This window comes from Babesia bovis, chromosome 3, assembly GCF_000165395.2.
Source record: "Babesia bovis T2Bo chromosome 3, whole genome shotgun sequence".
NCBI lineage: Eukaryota > Apicomplexa > Aconoidasida > Piroplasmida > Babesiidae > Babesia > Babesia bovis.
In genome coordinates, this window is record NC_010575.1 from 2,089,240 (window position 1) to 2,103,576 (window position 14,337).

Sequence of the window (14,337 nt, forward strand, 5' to 3'; positions counted from 1 at the left end):
GAGTAATATCCCAGGTTCCGAGAGAGATGTGTTGCGTTAAGATACCCAGAGTTGTTTAACGTGCAGTCTTACTCCTCGTCAAGCGTGATTAACGACCTATCAACTAGGTGTATCACTCCATTATGGCATCGCAAGTTCCAACGCAATACTCGTGCTCCATTGACCATTGTATAGTCTGTCTTTACCCTAATATCACCACCGTTCTCTACGGAGAGACTTAGTCCATTCACTGCATTCAATGACGTCGGTGCCTCCCTGGGTTCGTTGAAAGTAAGCCAAGGCTGCATAGGTGACCCCGTTATATCGCGGTGTAACCATAAATCACGAGTAAAATGGGACCTCACGAAGTAGGACAGACGATCGGTATTCTGATTGTCCAGATTCTGCATAATACTCGACATGAAGTCATCTATTGGTATGAATCCAGTGAAAGGACCCGGTAATGAAAACTCATGTCCCAGGGCGTAACCTGGAAATGATATAATATACAATAGACACCTACCGTGATATGTCTCTGGATCAAATAACGACCCAAATAATCGAGTAAAAGGGTTGGCTTTACACAGGTTCACTACAGTCTGCCTGGAGTACCGATGTTCAAAACACCAGTACACTTTGCGATTTATTACTTCGGGATCCCTACTGACGTGCCGTAACCTTCCGGGGTTGATTGGCCTTGGACCCCAATTCAAAGGCCTACGTCGATACATATGACCGTATCGGCATTTCTATTGACAATGAAATCGGTACTAGACCATAGATTCCATGGGGAGGTGTGTACAGATATATCAACGAATAACCCATTATCGCCTACACATTTTGGCATACATGACCCGATCCACTCAAGAGTGTATATAAATAACGGACTATAATAGCACTCAGGGATATAACTATGTATACATAACCTGCAGTGATACGATTAGACGTCACACCAATTTTGGTGTAACAAGGTTTATAGTTACCCAGCTGTATGCTCACACCAAGAGGCGCTCAATGTGATCCTTGGCTTCAACAATCTGCTGGTTAAGGGGCGACCCTTCGCGGCTGATAATGGCGCAAGAAACCACGGGGCGCGATACTCCGCAAGCCCTTCCGAGAGCTATTTTGCTTTTGACGAATATGTATGGTATATTTTTGTCCTCGCATACGAGAGGCAGGTGCAATATGATCTCCAGGGGCTCGGCATCAGCAGCGAGCACAACGATTTCAGCAAGGCCACGGTTTAGAGACTTTGTTGCTGCAAACTGATTAAGATATACATACACACTGGTACCTACCTTCATTAGCTCCTTTCTTGAGCTGTTTGTAATTACACGCCTGCTGAACCAAGTCCAACAACACACTGTTCATCTCTTCGGTGGCCAGTGGGAAAGCCTTCGAGGTATTGTCTTCACCCGTCATCGATTACACAATGTAAAAATAACACCAACTTCACAGAGATAATGTATTCGTTTCGCGCCGATGGATGCAATCGGGCTTTGATTAAGGTTATGGCACTCGGGATACCCGATGCATATAAAATCGAGACAGAGTTAACACAACAACGTATATACTTAACAAACTAGACAGTGTATATACATAATAATATCCATAGAACCCGGGAAAGTCGATGATGTCCACGAGAGATGCAACAGCGCGTAGCACACCCCAAGTATGAAGATTCGATTTACTAATACGTACTATGCCGTGAGAATAGGGTTACACTAGTCCCACCAATGTATATATAACGACAAAAATGTCCATATGAACGGGAAAGTGAAGGACATTAACGATGGAATCCTTCTCCACCCCATACTTTCATGAGGCCTGTTAACGTAAGGCAGCTCTGCGCGCTACTTGAATATACAACAAAACATTACACCTCACTTTATAACGTAGTTACACCTTCACTATATGCTTTTGGTTGTTGGTTATGCCCCTAATTTTTAAGAAACACAATATTCATTCTCTGCGGCCGTAGATGTGCCACTGTAGTACATCATTTTTCATCGTCGGACCATTCCTGCATCGCAGCACATTTTCGCACATTGGATTGATTGTACGGAATCTGTGATTTGTTATTGGAATACACTGCTAATAAGATTTTGCCTTAGTGAAGAGTATACTTTAGTGTGTCATCATGGAGGTCATTACAGCAGATACTGTGGACAAGAATAACTTTCTGTTTACCTCTGAGAGCGTAAATGAGGGACACCCGGATAAAATATGTGACCAGATTTCAGATGCAATTCTTGATGCTTGTCTTAGGCAGGATCCTGAGAGTAAGGTTGCTTGCGAAGTATGTGCAATAAAGAACCTTGTTATGGTCTTTGGGGAAATCACAACCAATGCTGTTGTGGACTACCAGGCCGTTGTGCGCCAGGTGTTAACTGATATCGGATACACATCTAACGAACTAGGTAAGGTGGATTTCGTTGGTATATATCCCATATAGGTTTTGACGCCTCCACTGTGGAAATCATGGTGAGGCTGGCTCAGCAGGCTCCCGAAATAGCTAGTGCCGTGCACCTTGGTCGTAAGCTTGAAGAGACCGCTGCTGGTGACCAGGGCATCATGTTTGGTTACGCTTCTGATGAAACACCTGAATTGATGCCCTTATCGCATGCTCTTGCTACTAGGCTCGGCAAGCGTTTGACAAAGGTCCGCAAAACTAAGGTTATGCCATATCTTCGTCCTGATGGCAAGACTCAGATAACTGTTGAGTACAGGGTGGAGCCTAATGGTCACTTGGAGCCTGTTCGCGTCCATACCGTGCTTATTTCAACTCAACACGATCCTGATGTAAGTTTCAATTGTTTAACACATAATATATAGGTATCGCTCGATACACTACGCGAGGACTTAATGGAGCATGTCGTAAAGCCGACGGTACCCTCCAAGTTTCTAGACAAGGATACCGTGTACTTGTTTAACCCTTCGGGTAAATGGGTACATGGAGGTCCAGCCTGCGATTCTGGTCTTACCGGCAGAAAAATAGTGGTTGACACTTATGGCGGCTGGGGAGCTCACGGCGGTGGTTGTTTTTCCGGTAAAGATGCTACCAAGGTAGATCGTTCCGGGGCGTATTACTGTCGTTTAGTGGCCAAGTCGTTAGTCGCCAACGGATTCTGTCGGCGGGTACTACTACAGGTGGCATATTCCATCGCGGTCGCGAACCCACTATCGCTGCACATCAACTCCTTTGGCACATGTGCCGAAGGCTTCGACGACAACAAGTTAAAGGAAATTGTTTTCCGCAATTTTGACTTCCGTGTTGGTTGCATAATCAAGCAGCTCGACCTTACGCGGCCAATATTCTCAAAGACCAGCTGCTATGGCCACTTTGGGCGCCATGGTGACGAGTACACCTGGGAGCGATGCATAGACCTATCTCATGAAACACCTCCCGGTAGCAAGGTCCGCAGTCCCTGGTGTGACTGTAACTTCCTTATAAAGTGATGTGAATGTCATTTGTTGATATGTATGCCGTTTATATTCAGCTGTTGGGCTCCAGGTTAGTATTTCGCACTTAATACCTATATAATGGAAAAAGCTGCTGACTCCGGTGAGTCAGACGCTGAAGCTAATGACGATCATGGCACACACCCGAGTCGCGGGTACACGCTTGACCCGGGATTCGACGCCAACAGCGGCGAGTGCATCGCATACCTAGCCATATTAGTACACATAGTCTGTATTCTCTATGCCATTGGATTTGTAAAGGGCGTTAATGGCTTACAGCCCGCGTGGCTGCGTAAAAGTGCCTCTCGTTCACTCGGATTATATCAGGGATGTAATAAACATCCCAGGGCACATAGTATACTAGTTCCTCGTACCTCTAATGCTACTCATCGGTCCATATTAGACTTTCTGGGTCTCCTGAATGCCAAAAGACGCTCTGTAACTGAAAATTCACTTATATGGTCGTACCTTGAGAGCCGTCTTCGCAATATAGTAATGCAGGTACCTAATGACGATTTGCCAAAGTTGTCTGGTATGTTAAAATATAACAGTTTCGTTCACTTGATGGACGATAACAATTTGATCTCACAGATCGAGCAATTACTCAAACGACGCAATGACTCCATGTTGTTATTTGGAGAACCAATAGTTGTAAAGGACAACCTGGCAATACGTGATGTACCATATAGCAATGGTAAGTCAGAGTCCTATGGAATATACGTTATAGGATCGAATCTGTTGCAAGGATATGCTCCCAGTTATACCGCAAGGGCGGTAGAGCTTCTACAACATCATGGTGCCCTGTTAATCGGCAAGACTGCAATGGACGAATTTGGGGTTGGAGCGTCAACTGATGCAGCATTGAACCCATATTCAAGCAAGCATGTGGCAGGAGGGTCGTCGGGAGGTTCGGCGACCGCCGTAGCAGGCGGTATTGTAAATATTGCAATAGGTACCGATACTGGCGGCTCAATACGTTTGCCAGCTGCGTACTGCGGCTGTATAGGCTACCGACCTTCATATGGGTTAATTAGCAGACAAGGATTGAGTGAGCTGGCCGGTAGATTCGATACCGTGGGCATATGCACGAGGAACGTAGATGATTGTATAAAGACACTATTGTGTATAATCGATGAAATAACGCAGGATTGCACCGACTCGAAGGCGTCAAGCAAAGTGATTCTTGACCTGAAGTCAATGCTGCACAATAAGGATACACTAAAGCAGTTGAAAGTAGCGTCCTTGGATACCGAGATCCTGGTGTCCAAAGGACTCCTAGACCCCGAAATGGCTGACAATATTCGCAAAGTAGAGCTTAATTTGAGCAAGCTCGGGGTAAATGTAGTGAAAGTACCACCACCAGAACTGGCTAAAATAGCAAGATCATATCACATATACGTTGCGGCACAAATGGCAAGTAACCTGCAAAGATTTGCCGATATGCAGTATCACACGCAACAGCAACACATGTCAACAGAGGACATGATGTCACAAATGTACCCAGACACCCGTGCCAGGATGCAAGGAGGTATGTTTGATCTAGAGCTCTATACGTGTTACAGGAGTCGACATTTTACAGCAAGGATATGACCACGAAAATATTTTTAAAGAAACCAGAGATTACATACATGGATGGATGAATAAACACAGCATATTCACAGATTTAAGTATAATGCTGTCACCCACCAGCGCGCATCAAGCACCTTTGAAACGTAAAACACAGCGAGATTGTATCAAAGAAGACTTGTACACTACACTGGCACCGTTCATAGGTGCCTGCGCCATAGCTATACCCACCGGAATGGGCAAAGATGGACTACCGCTCAGTGCACAATTCACCTCGGCACGATTCCAGGACGCATTGCTGCTAGAAGCGGCGCGCGCTTACCTTGACCATGCGGGCAACTTAATACCAACAAATTGATAATGAAGTAAAGCACGATACTGTATCTACCCTTGCTAAGAAGTGGTGTGTATTCTATAAAGCACTACCCAAGAAACAGCGTCTAGCCCATATTTAAGCATTATTTAATTTAATATATAACGTAATGATATTCGTAGCTATAAACCACTACGTGGTACTATAGGGCCATTGTATACCAGACGTAGTACCTGTACCCTCATAAATAATGATGACAGCATTCCACGAATTATATTGAATGTTTAATTATAGATTGACACTAATTTTACAGAGTTATATCATTGGAAGACACAGGCATATTTACGCTTTGGAACACTATTTGTGGAGCGCTACTGTGTAACTGTTTTCTCAGCGGATTGAACAACCAATGACAAGGAATTAGTCTTAACGGGAAATATGGAGGGAGCTGAAGCTGATATCAGTCCCCCTGAAGATACGAACCAGACTAACAAATCCCCCGGGGATAAAAAACAGACTTACGACTGCAATATATGTTTCGAGGATGTAGTGGACCCGGTAGTAACGCGCTGCGGGCATCTTTTTTGCTGGCAGTGCCTGCTCACGTGGATTAATAAACCAAATGACCACTGCCCAGTGTGTCATGCGGGTATTACTAAGGAAAATGTCATACCGCTATACGGTCGAGGACAAGAAACTAATGACCCTAGGTAAGTGGAGGCTACTCCTAGTAGATATGTACAGGAACAAGCCATCAGAGCCAAGGCCAAGTGCAGAACGACCAGAACCACAAAATTCTGGCAGTAACGTCCACTCTGTAGGTTATTGTTTACAGTAATCATTATACACAGCCATTTGGCGGAGTTATCTTCTCGGTTTTCGCGTTCCCGTTTTCTATAATCATGCCATTTAGCTACGGCGGTAACGGAATGTTTGGCTTCTCGTTGATGCGCAACACGGGGAATTTGACACCACGTAAGACGTGAATAAACTGAAATCACATGTTGATACAGAACAAAGAAGAGCCCATATCAACTCCGCGGCACTGCTGATAATTGGGTTGATGCTGATCGCATATATCGTGCTAATCATGTAGCATATCACGGGCTTGGTAGCGCATATAAATCACACACTGCGCATAAACCTGTTGTATATTTCAAACTATTGAATCCCTGTTGAAAATATACTAGATACTATTGTGATGTGTCACACACCACGGTTGCTTCAGAAGGATCCTATACATTAATTTCTATATTTACACAATAACCGCTAATCTATAGACATTTTAATCGCAATATTTATTGATTACTAAAAAATGACGATTGACGTTAGCCCCTCGGCTCTACAGACACTGTTCAAGTCATATTCCGTAAGGTATTATCAATGACATAATACAGTTTTCAGGGTGGCAAGAATGTAATGAACTCTAGTAATGTAGATGATCTAGTAAGAGAATTGGTATGTGGAATGTAAAATAACATAAACATTAAACAGGGGTTCGCTCCATCTATAAGTGAATTAGATGCTTTCAAGCAGAAATCAGGGCCGACATGTACACCTGAACAGATAAAGGAACTAGTCGACACCCTAGAGCACCCGGAAGACACAAGGGAAAACTTTCTCAAGTTCTTCAAGTTCTACGACACCAATAACACTGGTACCGTCAGTAGAGATATTCTAGAAAAGCTGCTGACAAATGTTGGTGAACCATTGACACAGGAAGAAATTAGTGCTTTCTTCAAGAAGACGTGCCCAACTGGTGACCAAATACCTTACGAGCAGCTGATTAACAAGTATGTCCATAGTTCTTCGTGCCTCATCTCATACAGCCTCTTGCTGAAGTAAACTGCTCTCGTAATATTTTTTAGAAACAATTTATATTTCAAAACTATCATCCAAACCATTTGGTATTTCATCAGTAAGGTCGTCAATTGCATCGGGGTCGTCCACACCATCTTCTGTACCTTCATCGGGGTCAGGTTCTGATACTTTACTCTTCTCCTCTTGCAGAAGCTTTTCCTTGGCCTGCTGTTCCAGAAGCTGTTCTTTTTCCTTTTCTTTTTTCTGAGCTTGTTCTAACTCCTGTTTCTTTTGGAGTGCTAGCCTGTCTTCATCTTCCTGTTTACGCCGAGCTGCCTCTTTCTCAACTTCCGATGTGTCAGGCAGCCTTGCTTCAGTAGATAAACCCTTTGATTCAAGTGCTGGAGTTGGTTCTGGAGCAGGAGTAGATTCACTGGCTGGTGTCGGCTCTGGAGCAGGGGTTGATTGCGGTATTACTGCTGCCTTTTTCTGTTCCTCAGGTGTCGAGGTCTTTGACAACGCGTCTGCGGGCGGCTCAGTACGTTCCTCTTTAGCTTTAGTGGTCGAATGCAATTCCTCACTTTTCTTATGTGTTTCCTGAGTTACCTTGTGCGTTTCGGGCGGAACCTCTTTGGTAACTTCCAATTGTGATTTTGTTTCTGGACGCCGACTGGGCACCAACTTTGTCTTTTTAACAGTAGGAGGAGATGTCTTCACTTCCTTGGCAGCTGGTTGAGTAGTTTTCTCGGCGGGAGTATGTGGACGGCTCACGGTATTGGGGCTATGTTCCGCTGCTTTCTTTGTTTGTGATGGTTCGTCGACCTTCCGAGTGTAGCCATGTGTTTGCTTTATAAGCTCGCGTTGCTTTTGTACTTGCTCGGGAGTCAATGTCATAGGAATGGGCTCACGTGAGTTTACGCAGCCACCCTTACCATCATGCATCTTATTTAAACACTCACTCTGGTGCTCTATGGACCACTTCAGAAGAACACAATACCAGATAGCGTTGGATATAAGACCTACCCAACACAAGCTAAAAAAAGATAGAAGGAATGTTTGACCACACTTCATTTTGATGTCGGTACCTAAAACCGTATCGTTACAATATATAAATCAAATGTAGTAACACCAACAAGGTGATTTTATACAGTTGCACGGAGGAAAGTAGTTACAGATTCTTGACATGTAAATATAAACTTGATATTATCAAGTTTAGGCGTATATAAAGCATTGTAGAAGCCCTGATACAATGGACTCTATACTCATAATACAGCCAAAACCACAATGCAACGACAACGTTGTTGTGATTAAGGACATTAGAATATATATGAGCACGTTAAAACAATGCTGACGTAATGTTTATCAAAAGGATAGATGACTAATGTGAATACCTATGTAATTGTACATTGAATTAAGTATATAAGATACTAGATACAGGGATTCAATGATCTGTGTACAATTGAGAAATGAAAAACTAAGATTCTACAATAAGGTGCACCCTAGGGAGACGCAGAGGAAAATTGATCTTTTGGCAATCAGTGGTGAGCTATAATAATATATAGAGAGACACTATGAAATCGACTTAATAAACTATCAACTACGCAGTATCTCAATCAAACAAAGCGACCATGCGATAATATTAACCAGATGTACAAAATGCCACATACGGGATATCAAGAACCACGCCATAAGTGAGTATGAGATAGAATGTGTGAATACTGTGGATCCACTAGATTCAACACTATGGCACGGCGAATTAAACGATTCTGCATCTGCTGTAACTGTGCAGAAGCTGATAATGGAGTATCAGATGCGGGGTTTTTGTCATTTAACGTATCCACAACAGAACCCTGGTCATAGAAATCATATAAACCTGATATGTAGTCATGCTGGCGTTCGTGTATCATTTGTGTGGATTCAGAACTTGATCCAGGTTTAACATCACGATTCCATGACCTATAAGCAGGATCCGAGGTGTCATTCATCTCCTCAAGCTGACGTATACGTAAATCAAGCCAGTTCTCAAATGAAATGTACTCACAAACCAACCAACGGAAAGCGTCACTACGCCCAACGTCAAATACATACCGGATGTCCGCCTGTTCCGCAGAATTAATAGCAACAGATACACGACGCAAAGTGTTGAGACCATTGGGCAATAGGTATCCAAACTCGGTATAATAGTAAGTTAACCATAAAGGAGGTAATACCAAGTGTCTTAGTTGGCGTAAAATGCACAACTCACGTAGAATTGTGTCTTCATTCATAGCCTCACTACCAACACCCTCGCACATCGATAGCTCATGCTCCAACCAGTCAATCAGACAATAGGGGGTACTTAAGATATTAGAATACCTCGTGAAAATAGATGCACGACCTAAACGACCAAATGTTTGTATCAAGTTAACACCACCGATGTTGCCAGACCAATTACGTGTAGAGAATTTAGATGATGGGCCTAATTTAAGTGCCATTTCAGATGCTACAACCAGCATGAACAGGTTAGATAGGTCAACATCAGCCTGTAATGACTCAGAATCTCCAGATAAATCACCAGATTCCATAGATGGCTGTTGCTTAGAGCATCCGCAACCCCAATTTTTCAATAAAATTGACCATGAGGTACACTTTGAATTGTCATCGCCACTAGTCATTGACCTATAGGCATCAGACATAAGATATACCTCCTTTAACCATTCTTCATCCCTACCACTTGACTCATAGGTCAGTTTACGCTCCCATAGAGCTTTAATTAAACATTTAAGACGTAGGTAGTGCACGACATAGGTGTCCTTTGATACGAGTAAAGGACTGACGTACTTGTTGTCCAGCCTTAGTAAACTAATTTCAAATCGTCCCATTTGGAATGGATTAATGCGAACCGTTCGATTCGCAGCAGTGTCAAGGCAGCCATGCTGATAAATACGCGCAGCAAAATAACCGTCATAGCACCGTTTACCTCGGAAGTACACGCCACCAGCAGCGGATATACCAGGAATGTTACAACTAGCACGTAAAGCGTCACGCAGGTCAACGTTATCATTGAAACGTGATATCTGCTGACCATGGTAAAAAAATGTACGCCGAGCTGACATGGCAACTCGTAGCTCACCAATGCGGTTGTTCACCGCCATATAGGTACCAGGAGCCATCCAGTGGTCAACGTTGTCCTTGACCAAACCATCCAAACGATGGTACGAACCGTTGGAACGCACATCAGCACAAATGCCTTCCGTTATACGCATCAGGTCGTTGATATTAGGACGCATGCTGGTGGAGGTTACAATAGTAAGTGAACCGGCAGAACCACCAGATAAAGGTGTTGTTACATTGATCACATTCATCTCACTCAATAAACTTAAGACACCCAAATGGTATGGTATCATACAACCACAAGGAGCAAATGAAAAACCAACGTCACTTACAGGACGACCCAAACGTTCAAACATACCAGGACGTACACTAGTGACTGTAGCAAAAATATCACCCAAAGTAGCTGCATCAGATAGTGACAGTGTAACATCTAATTTTAAGTAACTCCATTCGTTATAGTCCTCCAATAACTCACGAATGTACTGAATAGCACAACCACGACGACCCATAAGCAAGTCTACGTAAGTACAACAACGATCAACACCCGACAGGTCAAATTGGGTATTCGTAGAAATAGCAACTAAGACCTTCTGTACCTCGTCAACCAACGAAGTGAATAGCAGCAGCATCGATGGAGCATTTGGAGACACAAACTCTTTATTACGCTCGGGAGTTATCAATCTAATTTCAAAAGGTGAATTGTATGCCTGGTATATCGACCTGTAAGTTTCACTGTTGTCAACAGGCTCCGAACCCTTTGTCGCATCAACCTCTGTTTCAACATTCCTAGAATCACGGCCGTTTGACAGTATCTGAAGCATAAGCTCCATTGCTTGGCGTAAACGGTAGTCTATGTCCAATTTAATGTCGTCAACATTATCCACAGTGTGACCCTGGCTTGATAAATAGGTGCTGACACGATTAAAATCAAAAAATCGATATAACGAGGCATAATCATCAGCACAACTGAAGTCGTTAACAAATAAACGAGGATGCTTCCAGGCATTGTCTAACGGATATATAGGCCTCTTCTGTACCTTAACGCCACTGTCTTCCGCACATGGCGTTAACCGAGTAAATAACCTAATTAAACTATCCTCAACATCCTTGTTAACCGCGCGAACAGTTGACCAGGCGTCACTAGTCAAACCTAGTATGTTACCAGTGCTGTAATTAACAAAACTGCGCTGCAATTTCTTGCTCATCGCTCCAGAGTCCATCGACATCTTGCACAGATGCCTTCTACACAAAAATAGAATATTGTCTATATTATATTAAACTACATTGAAGTATATTCATATAGTAATTTTAATACCGCAATTTTGCGTAAATGTACCTGGATTTCAGTACTAAATTAAGGAATCCTTATATGGTAGTGTATAACATACACATCGCCGGCCAGTTTAAAATCTAGATACCGTTCATATGAACATGGATTACTCTTATCCTAGAACACAATACATTAGGGATCTACAGTGGCGCACAGCGCAGAAGACATGGCACTTAATTTTACGCTATCGGTATCCAGCACAGATATACCACTCACTGACCACATGGCAGCAGTACGGCATATTAGTACTATATCACATGGACGAAGACTTGAGACTCCAATATCCTGACACCACGATGGCCAAAGCTGAGTGAAACGATCCAATAACGAGCCACGGTGGCCCAAGTAAAGCTCAAAACAACGCCTAATCTCACCCAGACCAAATACTGATTGATCCAGTCTTATGACTTCCTTGAAATCGCAAATCTGAGTGTGTTTAATTTTATGGCTACTTACATACCTCCCTGATACGCTCCGGAATACGATCGAATGACTCACACGTAAATACAAACAGCACGCTTCTACTAAATGACCATTCCCAATGATCACGGAAATGTGATAATTCAGTACAAAGGGCATAAAGAAGACTGCGAATGTATAAAGTGCTCTCAGAAAGGCACTCGCAATTCTCCAAAACCACAACGCACCGAGGTGGTGGCGGGGTAGAACCTATGTTTATTAGTCATGCATATAAGTACCCACCTTCTTGCGATGATACAAAAGGGAATTGCATCTTTAGAGAAGAAAAAAACTGATTCATTAGACGCTCAGATAAACTGACTTCGGAACGAATGAAACTAGGTATATTTACATGTATCAAAGTAGCCTTGAACTCGTGTGACATGCATATTGCAAGATGGGTTTTACCATAACCCGATGGGCCCTCTATACAAATAAATGGCGATAGTGAGTGCGATTGACTCCCGGAGATCATTAGGTCCAAACGAGACTTTAATGTGTCACACAACACGATTGAGTCAAACCCGCTAGAGGTGACTATATGACCTGAATCTGTTTGTTTAAGTGGAGCAAATCCATTAAATTGGTGGCCTGTATTGTAAGGTATCACTGAAATGTTAGGAACGCCAATAGATAGCCTTGATGGCTCACGTGCAGATATTGCACGTTCAAAACAGCGTAAAGTAACAACGGGGTCAGAGAAAGTAATCGACAAATTGTCATGTCCAAATTCCGATACATACTCGCAAGCTGCAATGTGGATTAAAGTCTCCAAGCTATCTCTGTCATATCCACTGGTCATAGCAACCAAATTGTCTAGCACAGATACCTCAAGGTCACTGGTACCCCAACCTAAGTGACTCAACAAAATTCGCTTCACCCAAACGTCAACGCATTCCGATATATGCGATAAGACCACGTGGTAACGAAAATACGATACACGGTGTAGCATGTACAGCTCAGTAGGTCCCTCGTAACTACTACTTGATAAATCGTAAAATATATCACGAACGGGAGAACTCAAATGATTACCTACATCATGACAGTATATTAAATACACCGGTAAATTGTACTCAGACCACATCGTACTGTAATCGCGTAAAAGATCAACCACAATGGAATATGTACTCACATCTCGATGGGCAACGTCGTGGTTTATCAAGGAATCCAGACCAGTAACTACTGCGAAACAACCGCAGTCAGTTAAACAAGCGTCAGCAACTGTTTCTGGATCCGTGTTGTCAAAATTATCAATCACCACAGTGGATATAGATGATGGATTCTTAGACCAGCTAGACAATGTGTGGCAGAGTTTTTGGCGGGATATATATGCGTCAACTGAAATCAAAAGCAACTGATGCTCTATGTTAGCATCATTAGAATTGTGATCCAAAAACTGCAATAGCTCTATCAAATGATTTTCCAAAATGTCATATATCAACGATGAAAAAGATACAAATGGATCGTTCTCTAGAACAGCATCACGACGCAGTAACGCAACAATGTCTGTACATATTTTGCAAAAACACCGAACGTGACCGGAAAGATCGTAACATACAGATCTTCGAGGAGTACCAGTACCACGCGATACGTCCAAAGTGTATATGCGGCGATCACGGTCTTTATAAAATGCATTATCACTGAACCAGTAAGCATTACGGCACAACTGTTTGCAAAAGCTATTTATTAAAAATGGATCTGAAGCCGAAAACCAAAAGCCACAGGGCAATTCCGTTAAACGATCACCAAGACATATGCCAATTATACGGGCCATAACAGTGTCAATACAAACGTTAATGACGTTTGTACCTGCAGTCATATAACGATCGTCGCATATATCTTGTAATGCCGACTGGCGCCATAATGTAGCAGCGCGTTGTAAACGCGAAGACAACGCAGTGAACAACCGCTCATATCGAGATTCGCGCAATCTATCTAATAAAATGGGTATATTGACCGATTTAGCAACAAGTGGATTGCCTTTTGATTTGGTTACAATATCCTTTTTCGACGTTTGAGTATCCGATATACGCCAAGCGTAACATTCTGTCTCAACAGCCAATTCACTCGATACATGATCATCACGATAAAATGGAGATTCTATACGCTCTAACCGTAGTCCAGAAGGCCTATGTGATGAATATATCTCTATATTATCCATGTGTAGAGTGTATAACTAAATAGATGTACTGCAGCGCACTTATACATAGTTCCCTAACATGATGAAATAGAATAAATGTTATATTTGCGAGTTGAATGCATAGGTATTGGAATCTATTAGATATACAAAGAAGATGTGTAGCCTTAGATCTAATATCCTAGTTATACTAGACAA

The 14,337-nt window shown here is 42.8% G+C and overlaps 9 protein-coding genes across 9 annotated transcripts; 4 read left to right on the forward strand and 5 right to left on the reverse strand.

Annotated features, from left to right (window-relative positions):
- Position 1: 1 nt before the first annotated feature.
- BBOV_III009730 (heme detoxification protein (fasciclin I)) lies at positions 2-749 on the reverse strand. Its single transcript, XM_001612047.2, has 2 exons — positions 503-749; positions 2-469 (listed from the first exon to the last, which is right to left on the reverse strand). Exons 1-2 carry the CDS (start codon positions 708-710, stop codon positions 69-71), a joined length of 609 nt encoding a protein of 202 aa, XP_001612097.1. The 5' UTR covers positions 711-749; the 3' UTR covers positions 2-68.
- Positions 750-901: 152 nt separating this feature from the next.
- On the reverse strand, positions 902-1,757 carry BBOV_III009740 (Ribosomal_L7Ae superfamily protein). The gene is made up of 2 exons (XM_001612048.2): positions 1,278-1,757; positions 902-1,237 (listed from the first exon to the last, which is right to left on the reverse strand). Exons 1-2 carry the CDS (start codon positions 1,399-1,401, stop codon positions 975-977), a joined length of 387 nt encoding a protein of 128 aa, XP_001612098.1. The 5' UTR covers positions 1,402-1,757; the 3' UTR covers positions 902-974.
- Positions 1,758-1,873: 116 nt separating this feature from the next.
- BBOV_III009750 (putative s-adenosylmethionine synthetase) lies at positions 1,874-3,466 on the forward strand. The gene is made up of 3 exons (XM_001612049.2): positions 1,874-2,399; positions 2,435-2,781; positions 2,815-3,466. Exons 1-3 carry the CDS (start codon positions 2,120-2,122, stop codon positions 3,436-3,438), a joined length of 1,251 nt encoding a protein of 416 aa, XP_001612099.1. The 5' UTR covers positions 1,874-2,119; the 3' UTR covers positions 3,439-3,466.
- An 18-nt stretch (positions 3,467-3,484) lies between these two features.
- BBOV_III009760 (amidase family protein) lies at positions 3,485-5,405 on the forward strand. Its single transcript, XM_001612050.2, has 3 exons — positions 3,485-4,135; positions 4,169-4,969; positions 5,004-5,405. The coding sequence occupies exons 1-3, from the start codon at positions 3,523-3,525 to the stop codon at positions 5,363-5,365; spliced, it is 1,776 nt and encodes a 591-aa protein (XP_001612100.1). The 5' UTR covers positions 3,485-3,522; the 3' UTR covers positions 5,366-5,405.
- A 158-nt stretch (positions 5,406-5,563) lies between these two features.
- BBOV_III009770 (E3 ubiquitin-protein ligase RNF185) lies at positions 5,564-6,502 on the forward strand. Its single transcript, XM_001612051.2, has 4 exons — positions 5,564-6,030; positions 6,065-6,137; positions 6,172-6,295; positions 6,334-6,502. Exons 1-4 carry the CDS (start codon positions 5,759-5,761, stop codon positions 6,414-6,416), a joined length of 552 nt encoding a protein of 183 aa, XP_001612101.2. The 5' UTR covers positions 5,564-5,758; the 3' UTR covers positions 6,417-6,502.
- Positions 6,503-6,623: 121 nt separating this feature from the next.
- BBOV_III009780 (uncharacterized protein) lies at positions 6,624-7,181 on the forward strand. Its single transcript, XM_051767467.1, has 4 exons — positions 6,624-6,689; positions 6,725-6,778; positions 6,815-7,113; positions 7,150-7,181. Exons 1-4 carry the CDS (start codon positions 6,636-6,638, stop codon positions 7,163-7,165), a joined length of 423 nt encoding a protein of 140 aa, XP_051623535.1. The 5' UTR covers positions 6,624-6,635; the 3' UTR covers positions 7,166-7,181.
- A 6-nt stretch (positions 7,182-7,187) lies between these two features.
- Positions 7,188-8,068, reverse strand: BBOV_III009790 (uncharacterized protein). The gene has a single exon (XM_001612053.2). It carries the CDS (start codon positions 8,060-8,062, stop codon positions 7,196-7,198), a length of 867 nt encoding a protein of 288 aa, XP_001612103.1. The 5' UTR covers positions 8,063-8,068; the 3' UTR covers positions 7,188-7,195.
- A 674-nt stretch (positions 8,069-8,742) lies between these two features.
- Positions 8,743-11,499, reverse strand: BBOV_III009800 (uncharacterized protein). Its single transcript, XM_001612054.1, has one exon. The coding sequence runs from the start codon at positions 11,437-11,439 to the stop codon at positions 8,794-8,796; it is 2,646 nt and encodes an 881-aa protein (XP_001612104.1). The 5' UTR covers positions 11,440-11,499; the 3' UTR covers positions 8,743-8,793.
- Positions 11,500-11,603: 104 nt separating this feature from the next.
- BBOV_III009810 (ATPase associated with various cellular activities (AAA) family protein) lies at positions 11,604-14,235 on the reverse strand. Its single transcript, XM_001612055.2, has 3 exons — positions 12,246-14,235; positions 12,004-12,212; positions 11,604-11,969 (listed from the first exon to the last, which is right to left on the reverse strand). The coding sequence occupies exons 1-3, from the start codon at positions 14,161-14,163 to the stop codon at positions 11,676-11,678; spliced, it is 2,421 nt and encodes an 806-aa protein (XP_001612105.1). The 5' UTR covers positions 14,164-14,235; the 3' UTR covers positions 11,604-11,675.
- Between the last annotated feature and the right edge of the window lie 102 nt (positions 14,236-14,337).

What these genes read in the sequence shown, in the direction of transcription:
- BBOV_III009730 (XM_001612047.2), bottom strand. Translation starts at nt 710, where the DNA reads ATGTATCGACGTAGGCCTTTGAATTGGGGTCCAAGGCCAATCAACCCC. An exon ending in TGATCCAGAGACATATCACG is followed by an intron (nt 470 to 502) that starts GTAGGTGTCTAT and finishes TATCATTTCCAG; the next exon opens with GTTACGCCCTGGGACATGAG.
- BBOV_III009740 (XM_001612048.2), bottom strand. Translation starts at nt 1,401, where the DNA reads ATGACGGGTGAAGACAATACCTCGAAGGCTTTCCCACTGGCCACCGAA. An exon ending in CAAGAAAGGAGCTAATGAAG is followed by an intron (nt 1,238 to 1,277) that starts GTAGGTACCAGT and finishes ATCAGTTTGCAG; the next exon opens with CAACAAAGTCTCTAAACCGT.
- BBOV_III009750 (XM_001612049.2), top strand. Translation starts at nt 2,120, where the DNA reads ATGGAGGTCATTACAGCAGATACTGTGGACAAGAATAACTTTCTGTTT. An exon ending in ATACACATCTAACGAACTAG is followed by an intron (nt 2,400 to 2,434) that starts GTAAGGTGGATT and finishes TATCCCATATAG; the next exon opens with GTTTTGACGCCTCCACTGTG. An exon ending in CAACTCAACACGATCCTGAT is followed by an intron (nt 2,782 to 2,814) that starts GTAAGTTTCAAT and finishes CATAATATATAG; the next exon opens with GTATCGCTCGATACACTACG.
- BBOV_III009760 (XM_001612050.2), top strand. Translation starts at nt 3,523, where the DNA reads ATGGAAAAAGCTGCTGACTCCGGTGAGTCAGACGCTGAAGCTAATGAC. An exon ending in TGATGTACCATATAGCAATG is followed by an intron (nt 4,136 to 4,168) that starts GTAAGTCAGAGT and finishes TATACGTTATAG; the next exon opens with GATCGAATCTGTTGCAAGGA. An exon ending in CCGTGCCAGGATGCAAGGAG is followed by an intron (nt 4,970 to 5,003) that starts GTATGTTTGATC and finishes TACGTGTTACAG; the next exon opens with GAGTCGACATTTTACAGCAA.
- BBOV_III009770 (XM_001612051.2), top strand. Translation starts at nt 5,759, where the DNA reads ATGGAGGGAGCTGAAGCTGATATCAGTCCCCCTGAAGATACGAACCAG. An exon ending in CAAGAAACTAATGACCCTAG is followed by an intron (nt 6,031 to 6,064) that starts GTAAGTGGAGGC and finishes AGATATGTACAG; the next exon opens with GAACAAGCCATCAGAGCCAA. An exon ending in CTGGCAGTAACGTCCACTCT is followed by an intron (nt 6,138 to 6,171) that starts GTAGGTTATTGT and finishes CATTATACACAG; the next exon opens with CCATTTGGCGGAGTTATCTT.
- BBOV_III009780 (XM_051767467.1), top strand. Translation starts at nt 6,636, where the DNA reads ATGACGATTGACGTTAGCCCCTCGGCTCTACAGACACTGTTCAAGTCA. An exon ending in CACTGTTCAAGTCATATTCC is followed by an intron (nt 6,690 to 6,724) that starts GTAAGGTATTAT and finishes TACAGTTTTCAG; the next exon opens with GGTGGCAAGAATGTAATGAA. An exon ending in ATGATCTAGTAAGAGAATTG is followed by an intron (nt 6,779 to 6,814) that starts GTATGTGGAATG and finishes AACATTAAACAG; the next exon opens with GGGTTCGCTCCATCTATAAG.
- BBOV_III009790 (XM_001612053.2), bottom strand. Translation starts at nt 8,062, where the DNA reads ATGCATGATGGTAAGGGTGGCTGCGTAAACTCACGTGAGCCCATTCCT.
- BBOV_III009800 (XM_001612054.1), bottom strand. Translation starts at nt 11,439, where the DNA reads ATGTCGATGGACTCTGGAGCGATGAGCAAGAAATTGCAGCGCAGTTTT.
- BBOV_III009810 (XM_001612055.2), bottom strand. Translation starts at nt 14,163, where the DNA reads ATGGATAATATAGAGATATATTCATCACATAGGCCTTCTGGACTACGG. An exon ending in TTTTGTATCATCGCAAGAAG is followed by an intron (nt 12,213 to 12,245) that starts GTGGGTACTTAT and finishes TAATAAACATAG; the next exon opens with GTTCTACCCCGCCACCACCT. An exon ending in TTCCGGAGCGTATCAGGGAG is followed by an intron (nt 11,970 to 12,003) that starts GTATGTAAGTAG and finishes AAACACACTCAG; the next exon opens with ATTTGCGATTTCAAGGAAGT.